At 36.2% G+C, this 24693-nt stretch overlaps 2 protein-coding genes across 2 annotated transcripts; one reads left to right on the top strand and one right to left on the bottom strand.

Moving 5' to 3' along the window:
• The first annotated feature begins 1582 nt into the window (after nt 1–1582).
• On the top strand, nt 1583–12458 carry LOC121955878 (protein CEBPZOS-like). Its single transcript, XM_042503962.1, is given in 5 exon segments — nt 1583–1586; nt 1680–1751; nt 1754–1795; nt 1916–1960; nt 12376–12458. Coding segments are annotated over 5 exon segments (246 nt in total).
• On the bottom strand, nt 12407–23836 carry cebpz (CCAAT enhancer binding protein zeta). The gene is made up of 17 exons (XM_042502966.1): nt 23589–23836; nt 21608–23094; nt 20269–20500; nt 19363–19582; nt 18943–19031; nt 18509–18562; nt 18248–18350; nt 17985–18044; nt 17787–17853; nt 17597–17709; nt 16873–16933; nt 16354–16556; nt 16018–16053; nt 14965–15060; nt 14730–14794; nt 13548–13629; nt 12407–12661 (listed from the first exon to the last, which is right to left on the bottom strand). Exons 1-17 carry the CDS (start codon nt 23787–23789, stop codon nt 12501–12503), a joined length of 3330 nt encoding a protein of 1109 aa, XP_042358900.1. The 5' UTR covers nt 23790–23836; the 3' UTR covers nt 12407–12500.
• Between the last annotated feature and the right edge of the window lie 857 nt (nt 23837–24693).

Below are 24693 nucleotides of genomic sequence, written 5' to 3'. Positions count from 1 at the left end.
ATATAACTTATATTGTTATTTTTATTAACATACCCCTCTAATCATTTTAACTTTTCTTTATGCTTATCATGTGATGCTGTAACATCTGAACAATCTTATTTTATCATAATTTGATGATTTGATTTGGCCTCTTTCACATGATTTTTAAGATCTGTAATGGACTTAAAATCTATTATTCTTCCTGACCGATGATTCTCCTCATTGTGTCTTTTTCCTGCAGACTTTTCTCAGGTAAATCTGTATCTCTTTTTCAGTTTTTAGGAACTTTTCTTTCACCTGGAACCTCAGAGCTGTAGTGTAAGTTTTTTTCACATTGTGACAACACTAACACCTACTGGCTAGCTCCTGCAATTACAGCAGTATCAAATCACAGCTATGAAGCTGTTTTTATTTTTAGTGATATCTAATAAAGAACAGAGAGATGAAAACTGCATATGCAGTGTGGGCATGAGAGAAGTAAGCATAGGATGTCATTTCTGTTGGATTTTTTAAAAATAGAGGTAACAATTTATTACAGGCCAGCATGCATTTTTGGTCTTTTGGTCTTTTGGTCTAGGCCCAAATATCTGTGTAAAGAAACCTGGAGTGACCTCTACAGGACATTTACTTTTAAGTATTTTTTACAGAGCAGTATTTCTATTTTCTCATTTTTAAAAGGTGAAGAATATGCCCTCAGAAATAATGATAAAAAAAAATATTCCAAACATAGTGAGATCCCTCACTCTCATTGCTGTTATTAAAATGAAATGGGAAAATAAATAAATAGATAAACAAAATGGAAAATTAAATGGGAAATAAATAGATATTTAGTTATTGACACATTTAGTTACGTATTTAGTTATTTTTGATTTTGTCGGTTTCCTTAGATTTGTACTAACTGAGCTTCCGTAGCCAGGAAGTAGAAGCGAGTTAGTCCGGCAGCTTCGCATGCACAACACAAGGACGTCCGTCAACATTTCGTGTTACTTTAACACATTTTAACCATTTAATTTATTCCTAAAGACTCGTTCAGTTGTTATTTCTGCCACAAATCTGAAGGTAAGTTTAAGATTAAAACGACGTCATTCGGAGGTTAAAGAGACCATTTAAGTTTTATAATTAAGGCAAAAATTGTTTGCTAATTAGTTACAGTGTAATGCACCAAAAGTCACGATTGAAAGTTATGTTATTCCACAGTTTTCTGCCATCTTTCAAGAGCCGTTTATTAAATATTGTCTTCACATAATTAACTTAAAACTCCGATCCTCCAGGACAAGTAACAATATATTTAACGTGTATATATGTAGAAAGACGTCGGCGTGCATATAAAATCACAGAAGAATTTGCATCAAAATGTACTTAACTCACTCTGGGATAAAATGCCCTCTGTGACTGATGTATTGTTATATAAAACATAAATACATTTTTATGCTAATTCTAAAAGTCATTACATTGGGTAGTCGGAAATGATTAAAATAATGCTAAAATACAGAAATAAAACACAATGTAAAATAATACTGTGGCGGACTGATCTAAATGAATGAACTGTAGTATAGATAGGTTATTACAGGTCTCTTGAGTTCAAATTACTAGCATGCTGAACATGAGTAAAGGAGAACTTTATATTTTGTCCTGTGTAACACTGAACAGATTTCATACTTGAAGTAAATACAGTTGTGTTTTAATGTTTTATGTCTTAGATGCCACCCAAACCTTAGAGCCTCTGGCCAAGAAACTCATGAAGGGAGTGATCGTTCTGGAGCTGATGGGTGTCTTGGAGCGTACGGTCTGTTTCACATGATGAACAACAGTCAAGGTATTAGTAAAATACTGTAATAAAACAATCAGTGTTAGACAGAAGTTTAAGAACACTTCAATCTCTGTTGAGTGACATTTATATTGTCTTAAAAGCTTGTTTTATTTCCTCAACCTGCAGATTTCAGGAAAACCATGAACAGGAGATTTCCATCACTTCTCGAAGGTATGCAGATGAAGATATTCATCCTCTATTTTATTTATACAAACTGTATTATAACTACTTTTACAAGCTGATCTTAAAGCACTGATCTCATCATGACTGACTTTTTGACACATTTTACCGTGACAGTTTTCTGACTTTTTTTTCCCAAATTGTACTTTTTAACTTGTGTTAAATGTTTGTGTTTTTAATGAAATTTGTCTGCCATTCTATGACTTTTTGTTATTAGAATTCTTTTGGACAAACTGAGCACAACTTTTTTTTTTTTTTATCTTGCTATATTAGAACTTTTTTGTTTTTTTACATCCAACAAGGTAAACTTTTTTGTTAGTTTTTATGGCTCTCTTAGTTGTGGCTTTTTTGACATACTAAAATAGGAATATATATATATACATAATGGCATTTTTTGACATACTATGACTTTGTGATGACACTTTTAACATACTTTGACTTTTTTGATTTGATTTGACATACTATAGTTACACTTTTTGAATGTTTTTTTGACATACTATACTATGACCTTTTTTAAAACATTTTTTTACATACTTTACACTTACATTTTACAAAAAACTTGTGACATGCATTATGATGACTGTTTTTATGACATACTATACAATTACCTTTTAACCTGAACTGAGAATTTTTTTTTTACACACTATAAAATGACTTTTTGAATGACATATTAGTATGTAAGAGCATGCTGTCCAGAATAGCTTGAAAAAGTTATAGTATATCATGTCTTCCAAAATAGCATAAAAGAAATACTATGACATTTCATCACAAAAAAACGGCACAGTATAAAATGTTGTCCGAAATACTGAAAAAACTTTATAGTATAGTATGTGGTCAGAAATCATGAAAAATGTCATAGTATCGCATGTCGTCCGAAATCATGAAAAAATATAATAGTACAGTATGTGCTCCAAAACCGTGAAAAAAATTCATAGTAATGTATGTTGTCCCAAATCATGAAAAACGTCATAGTAATGTGAAAATGAAATAAATACATCCTGCCGAAGTTACGTGGGTCGTGGAGCTCCTAATAGTTGCAACACAGATGGTTCGAGCCCTGAGCCCCGTTCATTTTGAGTGTTTTTGAGACATGCCCGCTGGTAAGTAGATGAAATTACACAATATTTTTTAGTAGCCCGCTTTAGTTATTTTTATTCGTAAGATAATTGGTAGCGGTAGTTAGGTTTTAATTGCAGTTAGCCCTTAGCTAACGCAAGCAACACTTAGTAGCTACGTAATCAGATGAGCGCTCGCCTACGTTTGACTTGACCTTTAGGGTTCCCACAATATCACAGTTACATTTCCCAGGCCTGGAAGAGTCGTGGAATTAGTAAAAATCACTGAAACATGGCATTTTGGGAAAGTATTTTCTGTGGCTGTCAACGTAATGTAGCTGTAATGTGCGATGACGCGTAACAATATTTCGTATACCATCCTTTATGTCTCTCCCTTCATATATGTCAGCTCGCTGAAAATTATGTGTGAATAGAGTTTGATATGTCCAAAAAACGCAAGTGGGGCAAAATAAAACGGTGTTATGGGTTTTGAAAAGTCATGGAAAAGTTTTGAAATTTCATCCATGAAAATGTTTAGGAACCTTTAGTTAATATATGTAAATGTGTTTTGGCATGCATAGTTTTTGTCTTCTTTAAATACGTGTGTTGATAAAGTTAGCAAAACTTGCGACTGTATTACTACATGTGAGTAACGTTTCAATTAATAGTATCTTGCTCATTCTAGATATCAAGGCTAGCTTTTTCTAGCACGGTTGTACCTTGTTTTATTCAGTTAGTACACATATATTTTATTAGGCAGTGCATCAGTGACAGGTGATAAGATAAGCGGCATAAATGTGGATGATCACAGTAATTTATATTATACTATTTATTAATTAGATGATGGTGGTGATTATTATTAAAGTTAAAAATTAAGCCGCTAATTATACACATTTTTATGTTTCAGAGCTGACATTTGAATGTGTGGGAGACCAACTTTCTATCTACAAAGGATCAAAAAATCTCCAAGGTATGTGTGATTGTTAGTTTTGTCCATAGCAATGAAAACCTCACAAAATGCTAATGGCACTGAAATAGTTGAAGATGTTATACAGTTAGGTCCATATTTATTAAAACACTGACCACTTTTCTGGTCATATTATCTGTATAAGATATGTGATATAGCAAATTTACCATTTGTGAAGGAGAGAAAAACAGATAGGTAGAGATGACCATGCAGATGGAGTTTACCAATCCACTAAGTGTTGGAGTGATGAAGCTGGTGTCCTGATAATGTTACATCCCCAAACAGCTTCCCAGTTGCAAGGTGCAGCTCCACACTTGTTGTTATTGCCATCTCATCCACAGTCAGCACTTACTCCCTCTCCATGTCTGCCAAGCCATCTACCTTCAGCTTAAGCATATCAAATACCTCCACTAATACGCTTGGTTCCATCTTTATATGCTGCAGTCTGCTTTGCAGGGTACTGATGTCAGGGAGCGGAGTCTTCATCTCCTGAAGCAGCCTGTAATATCCCTAAGGAAGCCAAACATTTTTGGATCCCTCTCTCTCTGAGCGATTGGTGCACCCAAATGCTGCACTGCCAACCATGGTAAGATATCAGTCTGTTAAAGTTTAAATGAATGACATGGCTATAATCACTGCACTGTTCACATGTGAAAATGCCCACAAATGAGAGAGCTATCACATGAATATCTCCTACAGAGCATCAAGTAAACACTGATGTTTAAAACACTATAATCAAAATAATATAATAATTTAAAAAAAAAAAAACAAACTGAAAATGTGGCTTAATTTGGACACTGACAGAAAAGGGGAGAGAGGGGGAAGGTCCTACAACAAAACACCTAGGGCCAGAGTTAACCCCTTGCCACTGTTGTGAGGGCTCAGCTTTAAAGGTATGCACTGTTAGTATTATATTAATTATTGCATTGACAAAATAATTGCATCAGTATAGGATACAACACACATTTTTCTATCCAGTGAGCTCTAGTTGGGCCAAAAGCAGAACCCAGTTACTTAATGAAAAACTTAAAAAATTATAAAATAAATTTTCGGAATGTTTTCAGAACATTTTCAAAATGTTCAATGCACTTGGTGGTAAAAGCTCAAAACCAACAAAAATAACACGGTGTTGAATGTTAATAATTGAGCAGAGATAAAAAAAAAAAAAGTGCTATTGTAGTATAATCAACTCTGTAACTTCCTATCTCCCTGTTTTGTTTTCTAGGTTAAAATATTGAAGTGCATTATCTGCAGTTCTGCAAAGACAGTGTCAGGTTTGAAAGAACAACAGGAGTGGAACAATCCAGTGGCTTTAAAAAAAACAAAAACAAAACACATATATGCCCTTCCTGCCAGCTTTTTGCCATCTCTCTTTATCCCTGTAGGAGGTAAAATGTGTTTCTTTACAGGCCTCCCATTCAAGTAAATATGTATCTACGTTCTCCCTGCACATATTGTTTAATAAAATGTTTTGCTGAATGCAGTTGGTTGCCTTATACAAATCTTATGTAAATATTACACTATTCACCAAAGTGATTCTGTCTTAAATTGAGGAATTGTTGGCAGTCACTGTCATGTTAATGTGAATGTAATTTTATTATTATTATTTAAATAAAGTTGTATGATGTGTTTATCCAGAGTCAGTGCGTTACCTACAGTAGATGGCGCCCCCAAGTTGGAGAAGCAGGCTAGGTTACCAAAAGCAAATCTCCTTTTTTCTTTTTTTTTTTTTTTTTTTTTTTTTTTACTTAGAACTAGTTTAACTTTTCTTTTAATTTTCTTTTTTCTACTTTCTTATTTTTCTTTATTTTTCTCCAGTACGTTTTTTTTTTTTTTTTTACAGAAACTGAGGGGAGGTTTTTGAGTGGCACGCGTTAAAAAATACTCTGAAATAAGTTGTGTTTTTAAATCTTAGCCTAAATATTTCCTTGGAAAAAGATGCCACAGATGACTACATCTGGGAGGGTATTGACTGTAAATCACAATGGGGATGTTGCATGAAGCCTCACATAGTCCACATTTAAATTACACAAGAATATCACAGAAAATGAACATAGGTTGCTAAAATCACTGCTGCCCCTGTCTTAGCTTTGGTGGCGATACTTTCAGCTTCTCCAAAATCATAATCATACATTAAAAACCCCACTTACTGAACTATCCCATTAACATTATAATTGTGTCTGGAGAAGCACAGGGAAAACATCAATGCATACATACTGTAAATGTATTTCACATTATGGTAACACTGCCGCTTCCCTCCAAAATTAATCACAGAAGAATGGATTAAGGCTTTTTCTCTGCCAAAGTTCAGAAAAAAATAACATTATCTTCACTGAATGTGTAGTGTAGTCCATGTAGTGATCAATGCGCATTATGCATTAATATTTACTGAAAACTGATGCAAATACAATCACAGGTGTCTTTCCCGCATTCAGACACGATAACAGCGCGCACTTGATTGCAACTATTGGGACATACACGTACCACATGACCGCATTGTGGTGACATCAAAGAGTGTCGTAACTCTCAATCTAGGTGGGACTGCATAATACAATATGTAGTCTGAAATTATGTAAAATGCGTCATAATATAGTATCGTGCGAAATTATAAAAAACTTCATAGTGTAGTATGTCTTCCAAAATCATAAACAAATGTCATAGTATAGTATGTCGTGCGATATCATGAAAAAATACATAAATATGTCATCCAAAATAATGAAAAAAAAAAAAACAATGCATAGTAAAATATGTCACCCGTTATCATGAAAAAAATGCCATACTATGGTTCGTGGTCCAAAATCATGAAAAAAGGTCATGGTATAGAATGTTGTGCGAAATTCTGAAAACATTTTATAGTGTAGTATGTGGATGTGTATCAATAAAAAGCATCATAGTATACTATGTGGTCTGAAATCATGAAAAAAATGTCATAGTATAGTATGTTTTCCAAAATCCTGAAAAAAATCAAATTTTGACATTTTCGCCATACTATAGCCTCACTTTTTAGGTCATTTTTGCAACATGCTATTTTATGGGTTTTGGGGCCATTTCTGGATGTTTTTTTTTTCAACACTGTATACTATAAAATGCCTCTACGTGCTATTCTAAGTGGTTTCAGCTGTTTTTTTGGAAATATCAAATTTTGACATTTTCGCCGTACTATAGCATTTCTTTTTTGGTCATTTTTATGCTGTTTTGGTGCTTTTTGCAACTTTCTTTGCTATGGCATGACTTGAAAGGCAATTCTAAGCTGTTTCCAGCTGTTTTCAAAAGTTTTTGGGACGTGTCAAATTTTGACATTTTTGCCTTACTATAGTCTTGGATTTTTTGTCAAATTTTCGACATGCCAAATTATGGTTTTCTTGTTTCTTTTTACAACTTTCTTTGCTATGGCGCATTTTAGCAGGCTATTCTAAGCTGTTTCCAGCTGATTTCAGCAGTTTTTGGGACGTGTCCAATTTTGACATTTTTGCCTTATTATAGTCTTGGATTTTTGGTCACATTTTTAAAATGCAAAATAATGCTGTTTTTGACTCTTTTTGCAACTTTCTTTGCTATGGCGTGTTTTGGCAGGCTATTCTAAGCTGTTTCCAGCTGTTTTCAACAGTTTTTGTGATGTGTCAAATTTGGACTTTTTTGCCTTACTATAGTCTTGGATTTTTTGTCGTATTTTTCGACATGCCAAATTATGGTTTTCTTGCTTCTTCTTGCAACTTTCTTTGCTATGGCGTGTTTTGGCAGGCTATTCTACGCTGTTTCCAGATGTTTTAAACAGTGTTTGGCACATGTCAAATTTTGACATTTTTGCCTTATTATAGTCTTGGATTTTTTGTCATATTTTTGACATGCCAAAATTATGTTTTTTTGGTTCTTTTTGCAACTTTCTTTGCTATGGCGTGTTTTGGCAGGCTATTCTAAGCTGTTTCCAGCTGTTTTCAGCAATTTTTGGGACGTGTCAAATTTTGACATTTTTGCCTTACTATAGTCTTGGATTTTTTGTCATATTTTCGACATGCCAAATTATGGTTTTCTTGGTTCTTTTTGCAACTTTCTTTGCTATGACATGTTTTGGCAGGGTAATCTAAGCTGTTTCCAGCTGTTTTCAGCAGTTTTTGGGACGTGTCAAATTTTGACATTTTTGCCTTACTATAGTCTTGGATTTTTTGTCATATTTTCGACATGCCAAATTATGGTTTTCTTGCTTCTTATCAACTTTCTTGGCTATGGTGTGTTTTGGCACGCTATTCTAAGCTGTTTCCAGCTGTTTTCAACAGTTTTTGGAAGTGTCCGATTTTGACATTTTTGCCTTACTATAGTCTTGGATTTTTGGTTACATTTTCAAAATGCAAAATCGTGCTTTTTTTGGTTGTTTTTGAAACTTCCTTTGCCATGGCCAAATAATGCTGTTTTTTGGCTCTTTTTGCAACTTTCTTTGCTATGGCGTGTTTTAACAGGTTATTCTAAGCTGTTTCCAGCTGTTTTCAGCAGTTTTTGGGACGTGTCAAGTTTGGACCTTTTTGCCTTACTATAGTCTTGGATTTTTTGTCATATTTTCGACATGCCAAATTATGGTTTTCTTGCTTCTTTTTGCAACTTTCTTTTCTATGGTGTGTTTTGGCAGGTTATTCTAAGCTGTTTCCAGCTGTTTTCAACAGTGTTTGGGACGTGTCAAATTTTGACAGTTTTGCCTTACTATAGTCTTGGATTTTTGGTCACATTTTCAAAATGCAAAATAATGCTGTTTTTGGCTCTCTTTTTACAACTTTCTTTCCTATGGCGTATTTTGGCACTCTATTCTAAGCTGTTTCCAGCTGTTTTCAACAGTTTTTGTGATGTGTCAAATTTTGACTTTTTTGCCTTACTATAGTCTTGGATTTTTGGTGAAATTTTAAAAATGCAAAATCATGCTGTTTTTGGCTCTTTTTGCAACTTTCTTTGCTATGGCGTATTTTGGCAGGCTATTCTAAGCTGTTTCCAGGTGTTTTCAACAGTTTTTGTGATGTGTCAAATTTTGACATTTTTGCCTTACTATAGTCTTGGATTTTTTTGTCAATTTTTTCGATACGCCGAATTGTCCTGTGTAATGTTTTTACGATGGATGGGTCGATAGGAACATCAACATGACAATCAAAAGAGAAGATGGAGTCGGAGTATGTGTGGCAAATACAAAATGATTTATTGGAAACTACTATTGACAGAAATTCACAGTTGTAGAGGAAGATGATGGGATGAGAGGTTGTGCCAAATAAAGTCAAAAAATTACATTAAAACAGGGCCTAAACTGAATCTGGTCTTGAACACAAACTCAAACAAAACCTCACTCTCTTATCTAAATACAAGCTTAACCAAAAATAAATACAGAGTTGGCCCCAAACCTAAAACCTATTCTAAGTGTTTTTAGCAGCATTTAACACCACCCCCAGCAGCTCCAGCAGGCAGAGACCCGATCACTGCAGGTAAGGTCCTTTTATGAGCCAGTCCTGGGTGTTATTGGCCAGTCTGGGAGTCCCCACACTACATAGGTGCAGGCCAATCAGGTTGAAAGCACCTGAGAGCAGAGGAGGAGGGAGACAAAACCAGGGGGGGAAAGACACACACAAAACACAACTGCACTGTGCCCCAGCTGTTTTCAGCAGTTTTGGGAACGTCAAATTTTGGCATTTTTGCCTTACTATAGTCTTGGATTGTTGGTCGCATTTTCAAAATGCAAAATAATGCTGTTTTTGGCTCTTTTTGCAACTTTCTTTGCTATGGCGTGTTTTGGCAGGCTATTCTAAGCTGTTTCCAGCTGTTTTCAACAGTTTTTGTGATGTGTCAAATTTTGACATTTTTGCCTTACTATAGTCTTGGATTTTTTGTCATATTTTCGACATGCCAAATTATGGTTTTCTTGGTTCTTTTTGCAACTTTCTTTGCTATGGCGTGTTTTGGCAGGCTATTCTAAGCTGTTTCCAGCTGTTTTCAACAGTTTTTGGGATGTGTCAAATTTTGACATTTTTGCCTTACTATAGTCTTGGATTTTTTGGTCACATTTTCAAAATTCGAAATAATGCTGTTTTTTGGCTCTTTTTGACACTTTCTTTGCTATGGCGTGTTTTGGCAGGCTATTCTAAGCTGTTTCCAGCTGTTTTCAGCAGTTTTTGGGACGTGTCCAATTTTAACATTTTTGCCTTACTATAGTCTTGGATTTTTGTGGTCATATTTTCGACATGCAAAATTATGTTGTTTTTGGCTCTTTTTGCAACTTTCTTTGCTATGGTGTGTTTTGGCAGGCTATTCTAAGCTGTTTCCAGCTGTTTTCAACAGTTTTTGAGATGTGTCCAATTTTGACATTTTTGCCTTACTATAGTCTTGGATTTTTGGTCACATTTTCAAAATGCAAAATTATGCTGTTTTTGGTTCTTTTTGCAACTTTCTTTGCAATGGCGTGTTTTGGCAGGCTATTCTAAGCTGTTTCCAGCTGTTTTAAAACAGTGTTTGTGAGTGTCAAATTTTGACATTTTTGCCTTACTATAGCCTTGGATTTTTTGTCGTATTTTTCGACATGCCAAATTATGGTTTTCTTGATTCTTTTTGCAACTTTCTTTGCTATGGCGTGTTTTGGCAGGCTATTCTAAGCTGTTTCCAGCTGTTTTCAGCAGTTTTTGGGACGTGTCCAATTTTGACATTTTTGCCTTACTATAGTCTTGGATTTTTTGTCATATTTTCGACATGCAAAATAATGCTGTTTTTGGCTCTTTTTGCAACTTTCTTTGCTATGGCGTGTTATGGCAGGCTATTCTAAGCTGTTTCCAGCTGTTTTCAACAGTTTTTGGGACGTGTCAAATGTTGACATTTTTGCCTTACTATAGTCTTGGATCTTTGGTCACATTTTCTAAATGCGAAATAATGCTGTTTTTGGCTCTTTTTGCAACTTTCTTTGCTATGGCGTGTTTTGGCAGGCTATTCTAAGCTGTTTCCAGCTGTTTTAAACAGTGTTTGTGATGTGTCAAATTTTGACATTTTTGCCTTACTATAGCCTTGGATTTTTTGTCGTATTTTTCGACATGCCAAATTATGGTTTTCTTGGTTCTTTTTGCAACTTTCTTTGCTATGGCGTGTTTTGGCAGGTTATTCTAAGGTGTTTCTAAGCTGTTTTCAACAGTTTTTGGGACGTGTCCAATTTTGACATTTTTGCCTTACTATAGTCTTGAAATTTTTGGTCACATTTTCAAAATGCAAAATAATGCTGTTTTTGGCTCTTTTTGCAACTTTCTTTCCTATGGCGTGTTTTGGCAGGTTATTCTAAGCTGTTTCCAGCATTTTTCAGCAGCAACATTCTATGCTTTGATATGTGTCAGCATGCTATTTTATGCTGTTTTCTGCTGTTTTTTGGAAATGTCATTTTTTGACATTTTTTGCCATACTATGACACTACTACATTATGGCAGTGTTTCCCATTAATAACAAAGACTAAAAGTGATCCGAATTCGCAGAAAAACGTATAGCATGTCCTCAAAAATCATGAAAAAACATCACCATATTGTATGTTGTCACTAATCATGAGAAAACGCCACAGTATAGTATGTCGTCTGATATAATGTAAAATGTCGTCATTAAGTATGTGGTCCAGAACCATAAAAAACATCATAGTATAGTATATCGTCTGACATTATGTAAAGAAGTCATAGTATAGTACGTTGTACAAAATCATGAAAAAAACATTATGTATGTGGTCCGAGATCATGAGAGTACTATACTTACTATACTATGACTTTTTTTCATGATTTCAGACCACATACTTTATTTTGACATTTTTGTGTGATTTAGGATGACATATTATACTATGTTTTTTCATAATTCGGAAGACATACTATACTATGACATTTTTATAATGATTCAGACAGCATGCTCTACTATGATGTTTTTTCATGTTTTCAGACGACATATTACGACATACCATAGTATAGTATGTTGTCCAAAATCCTGAAACGAGTCACAGTGTAGCTTGTTTGTCCAAAATGACATAAAAAAGTCATATTACAGTATGTAATTGTACATTTAATTTTTTTTTACATGAACAGAGAAACATTTTGCATCAGCCTGCAGTCTTAAAGATAACTTGCAAATATAAATTGCATTAGAAGATTTTAATGTCTTTTGAACTTTGTATATGATTTTGAACTCTCTGCAGAGTGTTGTATATGTGATCATCTACAGAAAGAAATATGTAACCATGACTATGAAATTTCCTATCTTAAGTCTATCATTTTTACAAAACAAATTAACAAGTCTCTTCAGATCACATTTCATCCCATAAATGGGACAAAAGTCAGCCGTAGTTTGTAACTTTCATCAGCTGACTGGATCTGAAAATCACTGTCTGTTCCTCTGTTTCCTCCCAGTTTACTACCAGTCCAACGAGTGGGCAGGAGTCTACAGCATCCGAGAGAGAGACCAAGAAGCCTGGTCATCCAAACAGGACTAAAGGTGTCCATCAGATTAAAACTCCACCAAGAATTAGAAGCTGCTACTTTTTCATCTTCTTTTTACCGGACGTTTTGCCACCTGTCCTGGCTCGACTAAACATCCTCTTCTTGTTGAACACGGTCTTCTTCCTGCGCAGCGTTTTGACATCACGGCCTTGGATCCAGTCATCACGCTGAGCCTCCCACTTCAACTGCTTCAGGCCTGCAGGGACAAACAGGAAATATTAGAAACTGTACTGTTCAGATTTATTAAGCACTTCATGAATATTTAACAGATGGTTAACAAGCAGGACATTTTAAGTGTTTATACACCAGCTTTAATTTTCAAGGTGCCAACAGGTCGAGTTACAGTTTATTCATTGAAACTTTATTTTCTTGAAACTAGATTGTAGTATTTCATAAACCATTTACTAAATGTTTATTGATGCTTCTAAATGTTTAAAAGGAGGACGACTGTGTCTTAACATTATTTTCAACCTTATGTAACTGAATGAGATGATTTGGCTATAACTGAAGTATTTTGGAAAGCTGTTGGATCCTGTAAAAATGTCCAAAAGAAAGAAAGAGGAGAATAAGGCCATGGTTAAAACTGGCTTTCAAATGAGCACCAGAATTTAACTGAAGATGAGGTCATTTATGTAAATGAGCTTGTTTAAAGTTCACTGTTGTTTTCCAACTGATCTATCTCTCTATGTAAAGAAATTACTCAAACTGGCTGGTATCCAGCAAACTGAATAAAAACCTTTATCTCCTCTTTTTCTAATTAACATAAAGTGCACAGCTTCAATATGTATGGTTGAGAATTATTTTAATGTTTTATATCAGACAGTCCTGCACAGTTTCCTTCTCCACTTTGGTTTACAGAGAATGAAAGGTAGTAGCCAAACATAATTTCTTTCAAGCTAGGAACAGATAAAGTGAAATGACAATTTTACTTAAGACGTGTCTTAGAATTTTTTCTCCAAAGACAACTGAAGACAAACCTGAAAATAATACGTTATTAGATTCTTTTGATCTAAAACAATACTAGCGATCTTGGGTATTTTCTGATTTAGATGTTATAGGTTGTGATCACTCAGGTGTCCTACCTGCTTTATCTGTGTTAGCCATTGCATTCAGTCCAATGTTGTCAAACTTGGAGCCAGCATTTTCGTCTAAGAGGGAGCCAAACTGGAAAAAACAACACATCATGTTTTAACCAAACGTATATGCCATAGCAAATAATTCCAGCCAAAATCTCATAACAAAATCAAAATACAGCATGTCATCAGAAAACATGAAAAAACATCATAGTGAAGTATGTCGTCCGAAATCATGAAAAAAAAGACATAGTATACTATGTAGTCTGAAATGGAAAGAAAAAAAAAACAATAGTATAGTATGTCGTCCAAAATCTTGAAAAAATGTCATATGTGGTCAAAAATCATGAAAAAGCGTTATAGTATATGTATGTGGTCTAAAATCATAAATAAAACATCGAAGTAAACTAGTCATGAGAAATCATGAAAAAACATCATAGTATACAATGTGGTTTGAAATCATGAAAAAACGATGAAAAAAAATAGTATAGTATGTCATCCAAAATCATGAAAAAACATCATACTACTGTATGTCGTCCCAAATCATAAAATAATGTCTGAGTGGAGTACCAAACATGATAAAGACCGTGTGGTACAGAGTCTGTGACAGAAAGAGACTTTTAAACTGCAGTAAAATGTGGTGTAGAGTCAATATTACCATCAAAACACCATCTTCACTGTCTATTTCTGCCAAAATACAGTATATATTATCACGTTACAATGTGAAAACTTTTTTTACGTTTTAACGTGATACTGATGCCTATTTTTTTCTGCGAGTGGCAGAAATACGCTTCCGTAGAATTCAATATAAATGTCATAAAGAAACAAATATCCTGGTGTAGTATTTAATAAATGTCAAGTATGCCAAAAAGGTCGCAAAAACTTTTACACTAGTGTTTCATATAACAGCATTAAAAAGCCAAAATACACTACATTAAAAAAAGTCACAGAAAAAATATTAATGTGATAATATAGCATGTAATAATAAAAAAAAGTATGCTAGTATAGTTTGTTATTAAAATGTAAAAAACAAAAGTCATAGCACAGTGTGTCATAAAAAAATATCTCCATGTCAAATCTTATGTCATAATTGTGATATTTTCAGAATTACTCAGAGGACTAAAACATGCTGTAGGAGATAAACCTTTTACATGAACTATTTCATTTTCTACAACCACAAAAACATCTCACCTCTTCAGCAGAAGCAAACATGGCTGTGTCTTTCTTTCCTTTCTTCTTCTTCCCCTGTTTCAGACCTGCGAGAAGTAACAACAATTACTAAACAACTTAAAAACATATCAGTTAAGTTAGCAGGGAAATCAACAGTCAGACTAAATCTTAACTTAAATGACTTCAGATTTCTTAATTCTAATGAAGGTAAAGACATTAAAATCAAAACATCACATTAAGAATAAGTTACATGAACCTAAAGATCCAGAGAAGTCGAGCTCTTCTGAGGATTTCCTTTTTCCCTTCTTGGTACGCGGAGTGATGTCTGGAACTTCCATTTCATCGTCTGAATCTGCAGAGAAAAACATTTATTACATTATTGAAAATATAGACGTTAATCCTTTAGCGTCTGTGAGTGCTGACCGAGATATTTCTATTGCTATGTTGCTTTTAAAAAGAAGCTCATGATTATTTTCAACTCAATAAGAATTTTGTCTTAAAAAAAGTACCGCCATTCTTTAGTTTTTAAATGTTAACATTTTTACATGTTATAAACGGAAATGTATGTTTGGTGCTCTGCTGTGGTGGAAAAAGTATTCTGATTTCTTCTTTAGTAAAATAAAAAGTAAAATTCTCTGTTACAAGTACAAGTCCTGCATTCAAAATTTTTCCGGGTAAAAAAAAAACCCCAAAAAACATTAGCATCAAAATGTGCTCAAAATTAAAAGTACTAATATGCACTACAGCCCATGTGAGAGTAATATATTATTGGATTTTAATTATTGATGAATTAATGTGGTTATCACTTCAATGGTGCGGCTAAATATATACAAAATATATACTGTTGGGTAGGTTGGGTTTTTGGTCTATCTATAAATATCACACATCACCATATTTTAGATAAATATATTTTCATTAACAATAGAAAAGTAATATTTGCCTCTAAGATAAAGTGGAGTAAAAAAACTGAAATATTCAAGTAAAGTACAAGTACTTCAAAACTGTACTGACTGTTAGGTGTACTTTGAGTAAAAGTAGTTCACCACTGCTGCAATGATGATGATGTGGTCTGTAACAACATATTGTCTTGTTTTATTGTTTTCTACTTTATCTTTTTTTCCCTTAAGTTTTTCAAATGAGGTTTTTATTGTCTATTGCGTGAACGTTACACCTTTTGTTTGTTTTTTATGTCGTATTTATATGACCTGCTCTGAGACAATATTTGATTCAATTCAAGTACTTGATATATACATACTTCATGAGTCTGTGTGAAATTGCAGTGAGGATTTGTATGTAAACTTGTACTCACCACCAAATGCAGCACTGTCGTCCTCCAGCTCTGGAACTAAAAGAGACAGAGAAAAAATCATCAAAAAAAGTTTAAAAAATGTAATTTAGAGTCCAGTTCAGAGAAGCGTCCTTTGACTGTAAGATCACAGGTTTGAGCCCTGAAACAGGTTAAATCAATCTACAGTAAACTGGACAAAATCATGTTCGACTACATGAACAAATATTATCCTAAACATAATCTCAACGTAAATGTTTATCGTATGAATTTTCTAAATTTTTCAAATTCAATTTTTTTTTTAACTGAAAGACATACAAGAAGAAGTAGCAAATTACTCAACTAGAAACAGCTTCCCACCTTCATCATCGTCATCATCTCCATCGCCTCCATCAAGATCCATGAACGTCCCTCCTTCCTCCTCCAGCTCGTCCCCGAAGTCTTCCTCGTCCATACTGCCCAGAGACAACTCCTCATCATCCAGGTCATCCATGTCCGAATCATCCACATCGGAGTCATCAGAGTCCTCTGCAGCTTTCTTCCCCTTTTTACTCTTCACATTTCTGACAAACACCAAGGGGGCGTGGAGGAGAGGGAGAGAGGGAGAGAGGGAGAGAGGGAGAGAGGGAGAGAGGGAGAGAGGATGTTGCTAAAATAAATCAGTGCCTATCATTGAAAAAATAAACCGACCATAATAAAACCAAATGATCTGTAAACTCAGTCTGAGGCCTCAAAGGAAGATGTACTTTGTTCTTAAGCGTGTTATTACTGCACAATTCAGTTTGTTCTTCACGTGTTCATATTGGAACAGAACACAAACTGATCGGTCGGGTGGTTGATTTTTTATAACTGATAAATAATAAGAGCTGGTTTGCTCACCCTGCAAAGTCCAGATCATCGTCCGCCATCTCAGTGAAGTACGAGTCTCCCTCGCAGGAATCTGCTCGAAAAACAGTCAGATCAAGTTAGAAAGTCACAGAAATACCAAAAGATTTGTAATTAAAAGTCATTTACATAAGGTGCTAAAAGACAACAAAACTATGAAAATAATAATCATTTAAATGTAAGATAATTTACAGCTTACAAACCAAAGTACTCGCTGTTGACATGAAACAATTTCCAAATAAACAAATAAAAAATCATTACTGTAAAATAAATTACTTTTTCTGAAACTTTCCCATTTCAGAATACAAAAACAGTTTATTGCCAAGTTAGTTTTATATATTTTATGTATAATAATTAACACAGTAAGTATAAGAAACATAAAAGGCGAGTGCTGGAATTTAAGAATCTTAATTTTAAAAATAGAAATTTACAATAAAACAAGAAAAATATGTTTTGAAATGCAAATATTCAGAGTACCAATTTTATCCCTAAATTTGAGAGAAATAAAAGGTACAACCGCAGTAATTCCTCTGTATTAACCTTTTAAAAAAACATTATTTTAATGTTTTCTTATTCATTATCGGTTGTTTGCAGCACACAGTCCAACTTTGCAGGTTACAGTCAGCATGAACCGAAAAACATTTACAGCAATGTCAGCCGTTTCTGGCACTTCTGCAGTCCTTCGCTTCAAGTTTTTTTCCAACTGCGCTCAACTTACCGAGGATTTCTTCAAACTCATCATCGTCCACGTCCTCCACACTCTCGTTATCGTCATCTTTTCGTGGCCGACGATTCTGACGCTGCTTCTCCTGCTGGCGTTTCTTGAAGAAGCTGTCGAATAATAGATATTACATACAGAAAAGCTACGTTTTGTCAAAAGTTTCTCAATTAAATTGTTTTAAACTCACCGATGGAAAAAGATTTCGTCCACAGAGATCTGACTCTCTTCTTTAGACAGAAACTCCTCACAGTTCACTAACAGAGAAAAAGCAAAATATGTTCACATCGCTGATGCAAAATTTAAATTACAGAAGATAAGGAAGATGAAATATGTGATCAGTCAAAAATCAGTTTAACATAAATCCTCAAAAACACGAGAAACTCACCTGGTAAAGAGTTGAGGTTTAATCTCTGTTTGGGTGCTAGCACTGCAGCGTCTACGTTTTCTAATGAAAAATGAAATATTAAAGCACAAACTCAGATTTTTCCATGCATTTTTCCCAAATATTCCATTATTGAAGACTGATACACAATGTAAATACTGCCAGTGTTTTTTTCTGCCTTTTATGTTGTTTTCCATCACAGATTCACCATGAAGACACTCTGAACTAAAAAAAAAAGAAATGGAAATAAAGTCTGTATTTATTACGTTTTCCTTTTAGCTGTTTGGGGTTCCTGAAGACGAATCGATCCAAGAATCTGATAAGGGTGAAGTCCTGCAGCGGGTCACCTGAGTACAGGATGGATCCTCCCTGTGGAAACAACACACAGATGTTTCATAGAGGAAACATTTCCCCCAAAACCTGCCTGAGGTGCAGCATGTTAAAATGATGTCACATACGCCCGCAGCTACAGTCGCTCCTCGTTTCTATGTCCTCAAACTATTTGACTTCAGGTATTTAACGTTTACCTGCAGGATGGTTTTGGCAAACAGCGACACAGAGGGGTGGAAGTGCACGGCGAGCTGCGCAGACACAAACAGAGGAAACATTAAAGACAAACAAAAACACGCTATATGTGCTCAGGAAGGTTTAACCCCAAAACATTGATTTCTTTTTTCTTTTTTTAGTAAACATCAGCAATTAATCAACCTTCAGTGAGGTCACGCTGTCATATTACGGTTTTTAACTATATGCTGTCAGCATGTTTTAAGTTCATCTAAATGTGTATTGTATATGTACATAGTATGTATATAGGTATTTATTTCATGCACACTAGCATTACGTCTCTACACAGCAGCAACCAGACAACAGCTCTGATTCAAAAACAAACAAACAAGAAAACCTTAATAGTCGAGCTGACAGCTTTACGTTTATCGTGATTTGCTTGTTTGTTGTTTCTCACCCTCTGCAGCTCCCATAAAGTTGTGTGGTCGGCGCCGCAGAATAACGGGTTTCTGTGCAGCGGGTCGTAGCTCTGCATGCTTTTACCTCCTGAAGGGTTAACGAAAAGGAAAAAACTCAAATCAAAACTCCAGGATGACAACAACATGGAACGTGGTTATGTTGCGTGTCTGCTGCTACTGTATCTCCTGTTTACTTTAATGTACAGATCCTAATAGAAACTACGCCCAATCTGAGCGCACCAAAAAAGACACAATCTGAGTTTAATCTATTTCAAAATTAGCCACAGAAACCACAGCAGAGATAAGAATTTGAAGACTGTTTTTGATAAATCATGATTTCATATTTAATAACTTGACTGTGACTAAACAAACAATAACAAACCAAAAATAGTTTAATATTGACCAGAAATGTCACAAACCTTCCAGGTTCTGATGATGCACCCATGATGCAGTGGGCTTTGCCTCTGTGGCTGCACTACTCGTTCCTTCCTCCAGTTTGTCGGCATCCACAAAGTGCTCCTCTTCATCATCGTCGTCGTCATCATCATCATCATCATCATCCCTGTTCTCCTTCTCCTCCATCTCACCATCATCATCATCCTCTTCCGCGAGGTCTTTGAACTCCTCCTCCTCTCCGTCCTGAGTGATCACAACAGGAAGTGATGCTTAAAATCAAACTTTAAGAAAAACAGAATTCATCAATGGGGATCAAAAATGTTGACGGAAGAAAACACAGGAGAACTATTCATTTATTTTTGTAACATTTAAAACTATTTACAAAACAAATATTTCAAAGTTGTCAGACACTATTATTGTGTATCATCTATGAGTCCATTTATGCCGACTAAAACGTTCAAATATTGGAATTAAAAAACTAAACATACTGAATAAACACCAGATCTAAACTCAAAGATAAGTTATGAATTCTGAAATCATTCCTGAACTCTCCTTTTTAAAGTCTTGATTTTTCAGTTTAAGAAAAAGTCTGCTGTACTGCTACACTTCAAACCAACAGTTTCACATCTCAACCAATAATGAAAATAACTTTTTTTTTTCCAATTTAAAAAATTAGTTGTTTTTTTAACCCTCTTTAAGATATTTTTTGACATTTTACTCTTATTGGACAGCTTACAGTGTAAATATAGACAGGAAATATGGGGGAGAAATGATAACCATCTTAAAACTTCTGGTCCTTCGAGCAAATTTTTAAAATAAAAAAATAATTAATCAACTTAAAAGGAAGCCTAGCTCTCACAGTGACAACACTAATGTCCAAAGTTACTGTCCTGATAAACTTTAGACCTCCATATGTGCAGCCGTCTTACCCCGTCCTCCTGAAGCAGGAGCTTGAGGCTCGGTTTGGCCTTCATGACCTCCGACACCAGGAAGAGCGCCCCGCAGGCGAAGCTGGCGTTCTGCTCGGCGCTGACCTGCAGCAGCCGCTTCACGAAGGCTTTGACCCGCCGCAGCACGATGTCGGCCTTCAGGGACTTGTACAGCAGGTTGAGGAACATGCTCTGTCTGGAGGACGACGACAGCCCGGGGTCCAGCAACTTCCTGCAGAGAAGAAGAAAAGTCAACATTTTGAATTCAATCGTTCATCTCTGCAGTTTTTATTGACACTCATTGACATTGATTGACATTATTGACATTGAAACTTCTCGTGTTTTTTTTTCAATTTTACTTAGTTTGTAGCCTAATTTCTGTGCTTCTCATTCTTACACTGTTTTACATTTAACAATCTTTTTGTGCAATTATAAAAATCATTGATTAATAGGAAATACCTTAATGCAATTTTTTTCTTTCTCTTGAGAATGTTGCAGTATTTAAAATAAGTAAGTAAGTGGAGAAAACATGCCAAAGATGGTTGTCCCTTCTCTCTCTTTTTTTTTTATTTATTTATTTTTTTTTACATATTTTGTCCTCCCAAAAGAGCACTGACAATTTATTTCCACTGTAAAATTTCTTTCAGTACAAATTTGATCAGATTTCTTTAATCATTAAATTCAAGTAAATCTTTTTCAAAAAGGTTTGTTAGAACATAACTGATTTTTAAAACTTCAAAAATTAAAACACATCTAATTTATTTTATCTTTGTAACTATACAGAGGCGCACACACACACACACTATTATGTACTAAAGTAGTATAATTATTTGATGCGTCATTATTATGTCTTTAAGTACATTTGTTGTGTTTTTATACATGTTTATTTTTCTTTTTTCTGTCTTTCAACTCTATTTCTTTATGCACAAATGGAAATGTTTATTTTTCGGTGGATTAAAGATGGATCGGTTTCTGTAACTTTAGGAAACTTGCTTACATTCCTGGGGGAAAAGCACTGCCTGAGAGGACAGCCTCTGAAAATAACGTCCTCCAAGCTTTAATTAAGAGGACATTTGTTTGCTACAACTGAAGAGTCCTTTTAGTTGGACCGTGGCCCATACTGGACTGGATTGTCATTATGTGGAAAACTGCACACATTTGTAAAATTGATGAGCATTCTTGCAATTTCCCTGTTTCATGGAAAAAAATGCATAAAACCCTAAAAATGACTTTTCCTATGGTAAAATTTGACATTTCAATGCAGAAATGAGAAAACAGTAATCCTAAACACAAACACAGATGGTGATGAGATGAACCTGACCGGTGAGGACGGTTTTACCTGTACAGAGCCACGTAGTATCGGTCTGAGATGCTCTGCTGGGAGTCCATCACTTGAAAGAGCAGCATGAGCGCCTGCACGGCCGTGTTGAACTTCACCAGATGAACCACTTTGAACAGCGTGTCCAGCTGCTCCTTCACCTTCTCGTCTCCAGTTCCTGCGTACGGATACGCCCGGTTCACACCCGACAGCAGCGCACTCAGCATCTTCGACTCGATGTCTTTCTTCTTGACGCAGGCGCGGAAGAACGAGAAGTAGACCGTGATGAGTTTGGCGGCGAGCTCGGCCTCGTCGTGGCTCAGCATCACCTGGCTGAGGAAGCAGACGGCGTAGTACTGCGCCTTGGCGCTGATGTTGGGCCGGAACATGAGGCGCTCCACCTCGCAGCACACCACCGCCTTCATGTTGGGGTGTTTGTGCAGCAGCGTCTCCAGCAGGTACGACGCTTTGGCCGCCGTCTTGTATTCGGGGTCTCCCAGCTTGTTGACGACCTGGATGAGTAGCGCCCGCTCCTGCTCTGGGCGGCTGCACAGCATCTCGTGTGCGGTGGCCAGTGCTTTCGCCTTGGTGGCCGCCACTGTATCGTGAGCAACAGTGTCCAGGGCCGCCACAAACTCAGCCACGTGGTGCTTCAGGTGGTGCTCAAAGTACCAGAGGACGAGGCGGCGGTCGCGGGAATCGCGGTTGCCGCTGGCCTTCTCCTCCAACTGGTCAAACGGGTGCTGAGCAAAGTGCCGCAGCTTCCTGTTCTCTGGCAGCAGGTCAGACAGCAGCAGCTCCCGCATCGTATCCAGCGCCATCAGACCCATCCGCCGGCTGCCCTTCTTCTTCACCATGGAAACCAGGTTCTCAACGTGCTCCAGCGTGTGCACCGGAGCATCCTGGATAAGCACCGTCATGGCCGCCATCCTGTCCGCCAGCACGCCGGATGAGACGACCGTCTTCATCCAGTTGGAGTTGGCTCCTTTCTGCAGGTTCTTCTTGCTCTTGTAGAGCGAAACCTCAGCTTCAAACAGCTGCTGGGCAAGCGCCTTGTACTGGGACACCAGCGAGGGATCCTGCGGCGTCGACGAGCCCTCTGCCGTGTACTCCAGGTCGAACCATTTCCCTCCGGGTTTGACGAGCAGAACCTGCCTCTGCTGAAACTCAAACACATTCACATTCTGTTTTGCCTTTTTCCCAGTGATTGTCTTCTTCGGCTTCTGTTTGTCCTCCACTTCCTGCTTGTCGTTGACTTCCTGCGGAGCGGTGGACGCTTGTTCCTCTGATGAAGCTTTCTTGGCTTTTGTACTTTCCTTCTGACCGGCGTCTGAGGTGTCTCCCTCTGGCTCGTCTGTGATGATCTGCAGCCCCGCATACGCCCGGATGCCCAGTTTGGTGATGAACTTCTCCAGCTCTCCTTCCTCCAGGTCGTCTATCGCGCCTTTCTTTCCCCCATCAATGAGCTCGTTGGAGTCATTCAGGCCAGCAAGTAGGACGTAGTCGGCCTACGGATGGACAGAAGAAGACAAAAATATATATATATATATATGTCATGAAATATAACACATATCAGGAATGACTTAGTAACAGTTGCACCAGACTAACAGCAAAATAAGTGTTATTGACTGATCAATGAAACTTGATCAGCTGCACCTGGCTAAGACTCATTTCAGTCACATTTTACCAACAACTCCAAAAAATACGTCACAGTCAAAAACGTATACATTGTGATGTTTCAAAACAATGTTTCCAGTGTAACTATTGGTACGTTTTGAAGGCAAAAATCTTACATGCATTTAAAGTTAGTAAAGCTATACTAAGTAGCTTAGTACTGACACAGTGGAGTAAAAGCAGAAAGAGTCATGAAATGTAAATACTCATGCCAAGTACTTCAAACTTGTACTAACCTGCAGTAACTTTACGCGAGTAAACGTATTTTAGGATTAAATGAAACCTGCTGCAGTTTTGTGAGTCGTGAGATTTTAGCTAGTAAACTCACCCGTGTTCCTCCCAGCTTTAAAACCTCCTCAAGATTTAACTCTTCCTCGTCTTTCTTCCTTCTGTCTTCACCGTCATCAGCTTCAGAATCGTCTTTCTCCTCCTCGCCGCTGTTTTCAGCCTCCATGTCGTTTTCTGCGGGCTGAAATGTCACTTTATTGGTCGCTTTAGACTTTCTTCGGTGCTTGTTTTTCGCCGCCATGCTCGCTGCTACAGCATGAGGAGAGCGTGACCCGGATGTGGAAGGTGACGTCACGTCCGTTTTCCCGTACTTTCAAAGATTAAAATTTAATTATTTTTGTTAGTTACTTTTTTGTATTGATTACAATTGAATGTTAAAAGTCACGCGAAATTCATTTACATTCATTAAAATTTATTTTTTCAAAATTGTTAAGACTGTGAAGAACCACTTCCTCTTTTTTTTCTGTCTTTGTTCTTATTCTGTCTCTCCTGTGCATCTATTTAACTTTGTATTTTTTTTTATTTTTCAATTTATTCTTTTTTTCTGCCCCGATCGTGTTTAATTCTATTATTGGTATAATTATTTCTGTGTGTACTGCTAATATTCATTGAACAGCATTTACTTTTATTGGTATTGGTTATTGTTTTTATTTTTGTTTCTTGTTCGGCTCTTATTGTTATGTTACCTCTGCAAGAACTCCCTCTTGCTTCTGCCTTCTGGTGTTGTATCACTTTTTAAAACTCTGTAGTATCTGAATTAACTTTACTACCTCTGGATCCTGCTGTTACTGGTTAGACTTCTTTCTCCTTTAAAAAGAACAATAATAACTGTGCGTTTTGTGTTGTTTTTTGTTTTAAAATGTTCCAAATGTTTCCCTTTGGAATAACCTCACCTCAGACCTGGACTGGAAGAAATTCTGGTGCTTACCCTCTAAATATCGTTTTATAAGTTTTAGATCCCACAAAGGTATTTCTTCAGAGATATAAAAGGGACAATGATGTGGACTGCTCAATTTGCCAACAGATTCCATAATATTTATGCCACCTATTTTGGCATGTCTCCACTCCCGTATTTTTTATTTTATTTTTTTTTAGTAATTTGTCTTTTATTTTATTTTCCAGTATATTGATTTTGAATTCCCCTG

Source organism: Plectropomus leopardus, chromosome 16, assembly GCF_008729295.1.
Source record: "Plectropomus leopardus isolate mb chromosome 16, YSFRI_Pleo_2.0, whole genome shotgun sequence".
Lineage (NCBI taxonomy): Eukaryota > Metazoa > Chordata > Actinopteri > Perciformes > Serranidae > Plectropomus > Plectropomus leopardus.
The sequence above is the reverse complement of the archived record's forward strand: the minus strand, read 5'-3'. Positions and strand labels throughout refer to the sequence as shown.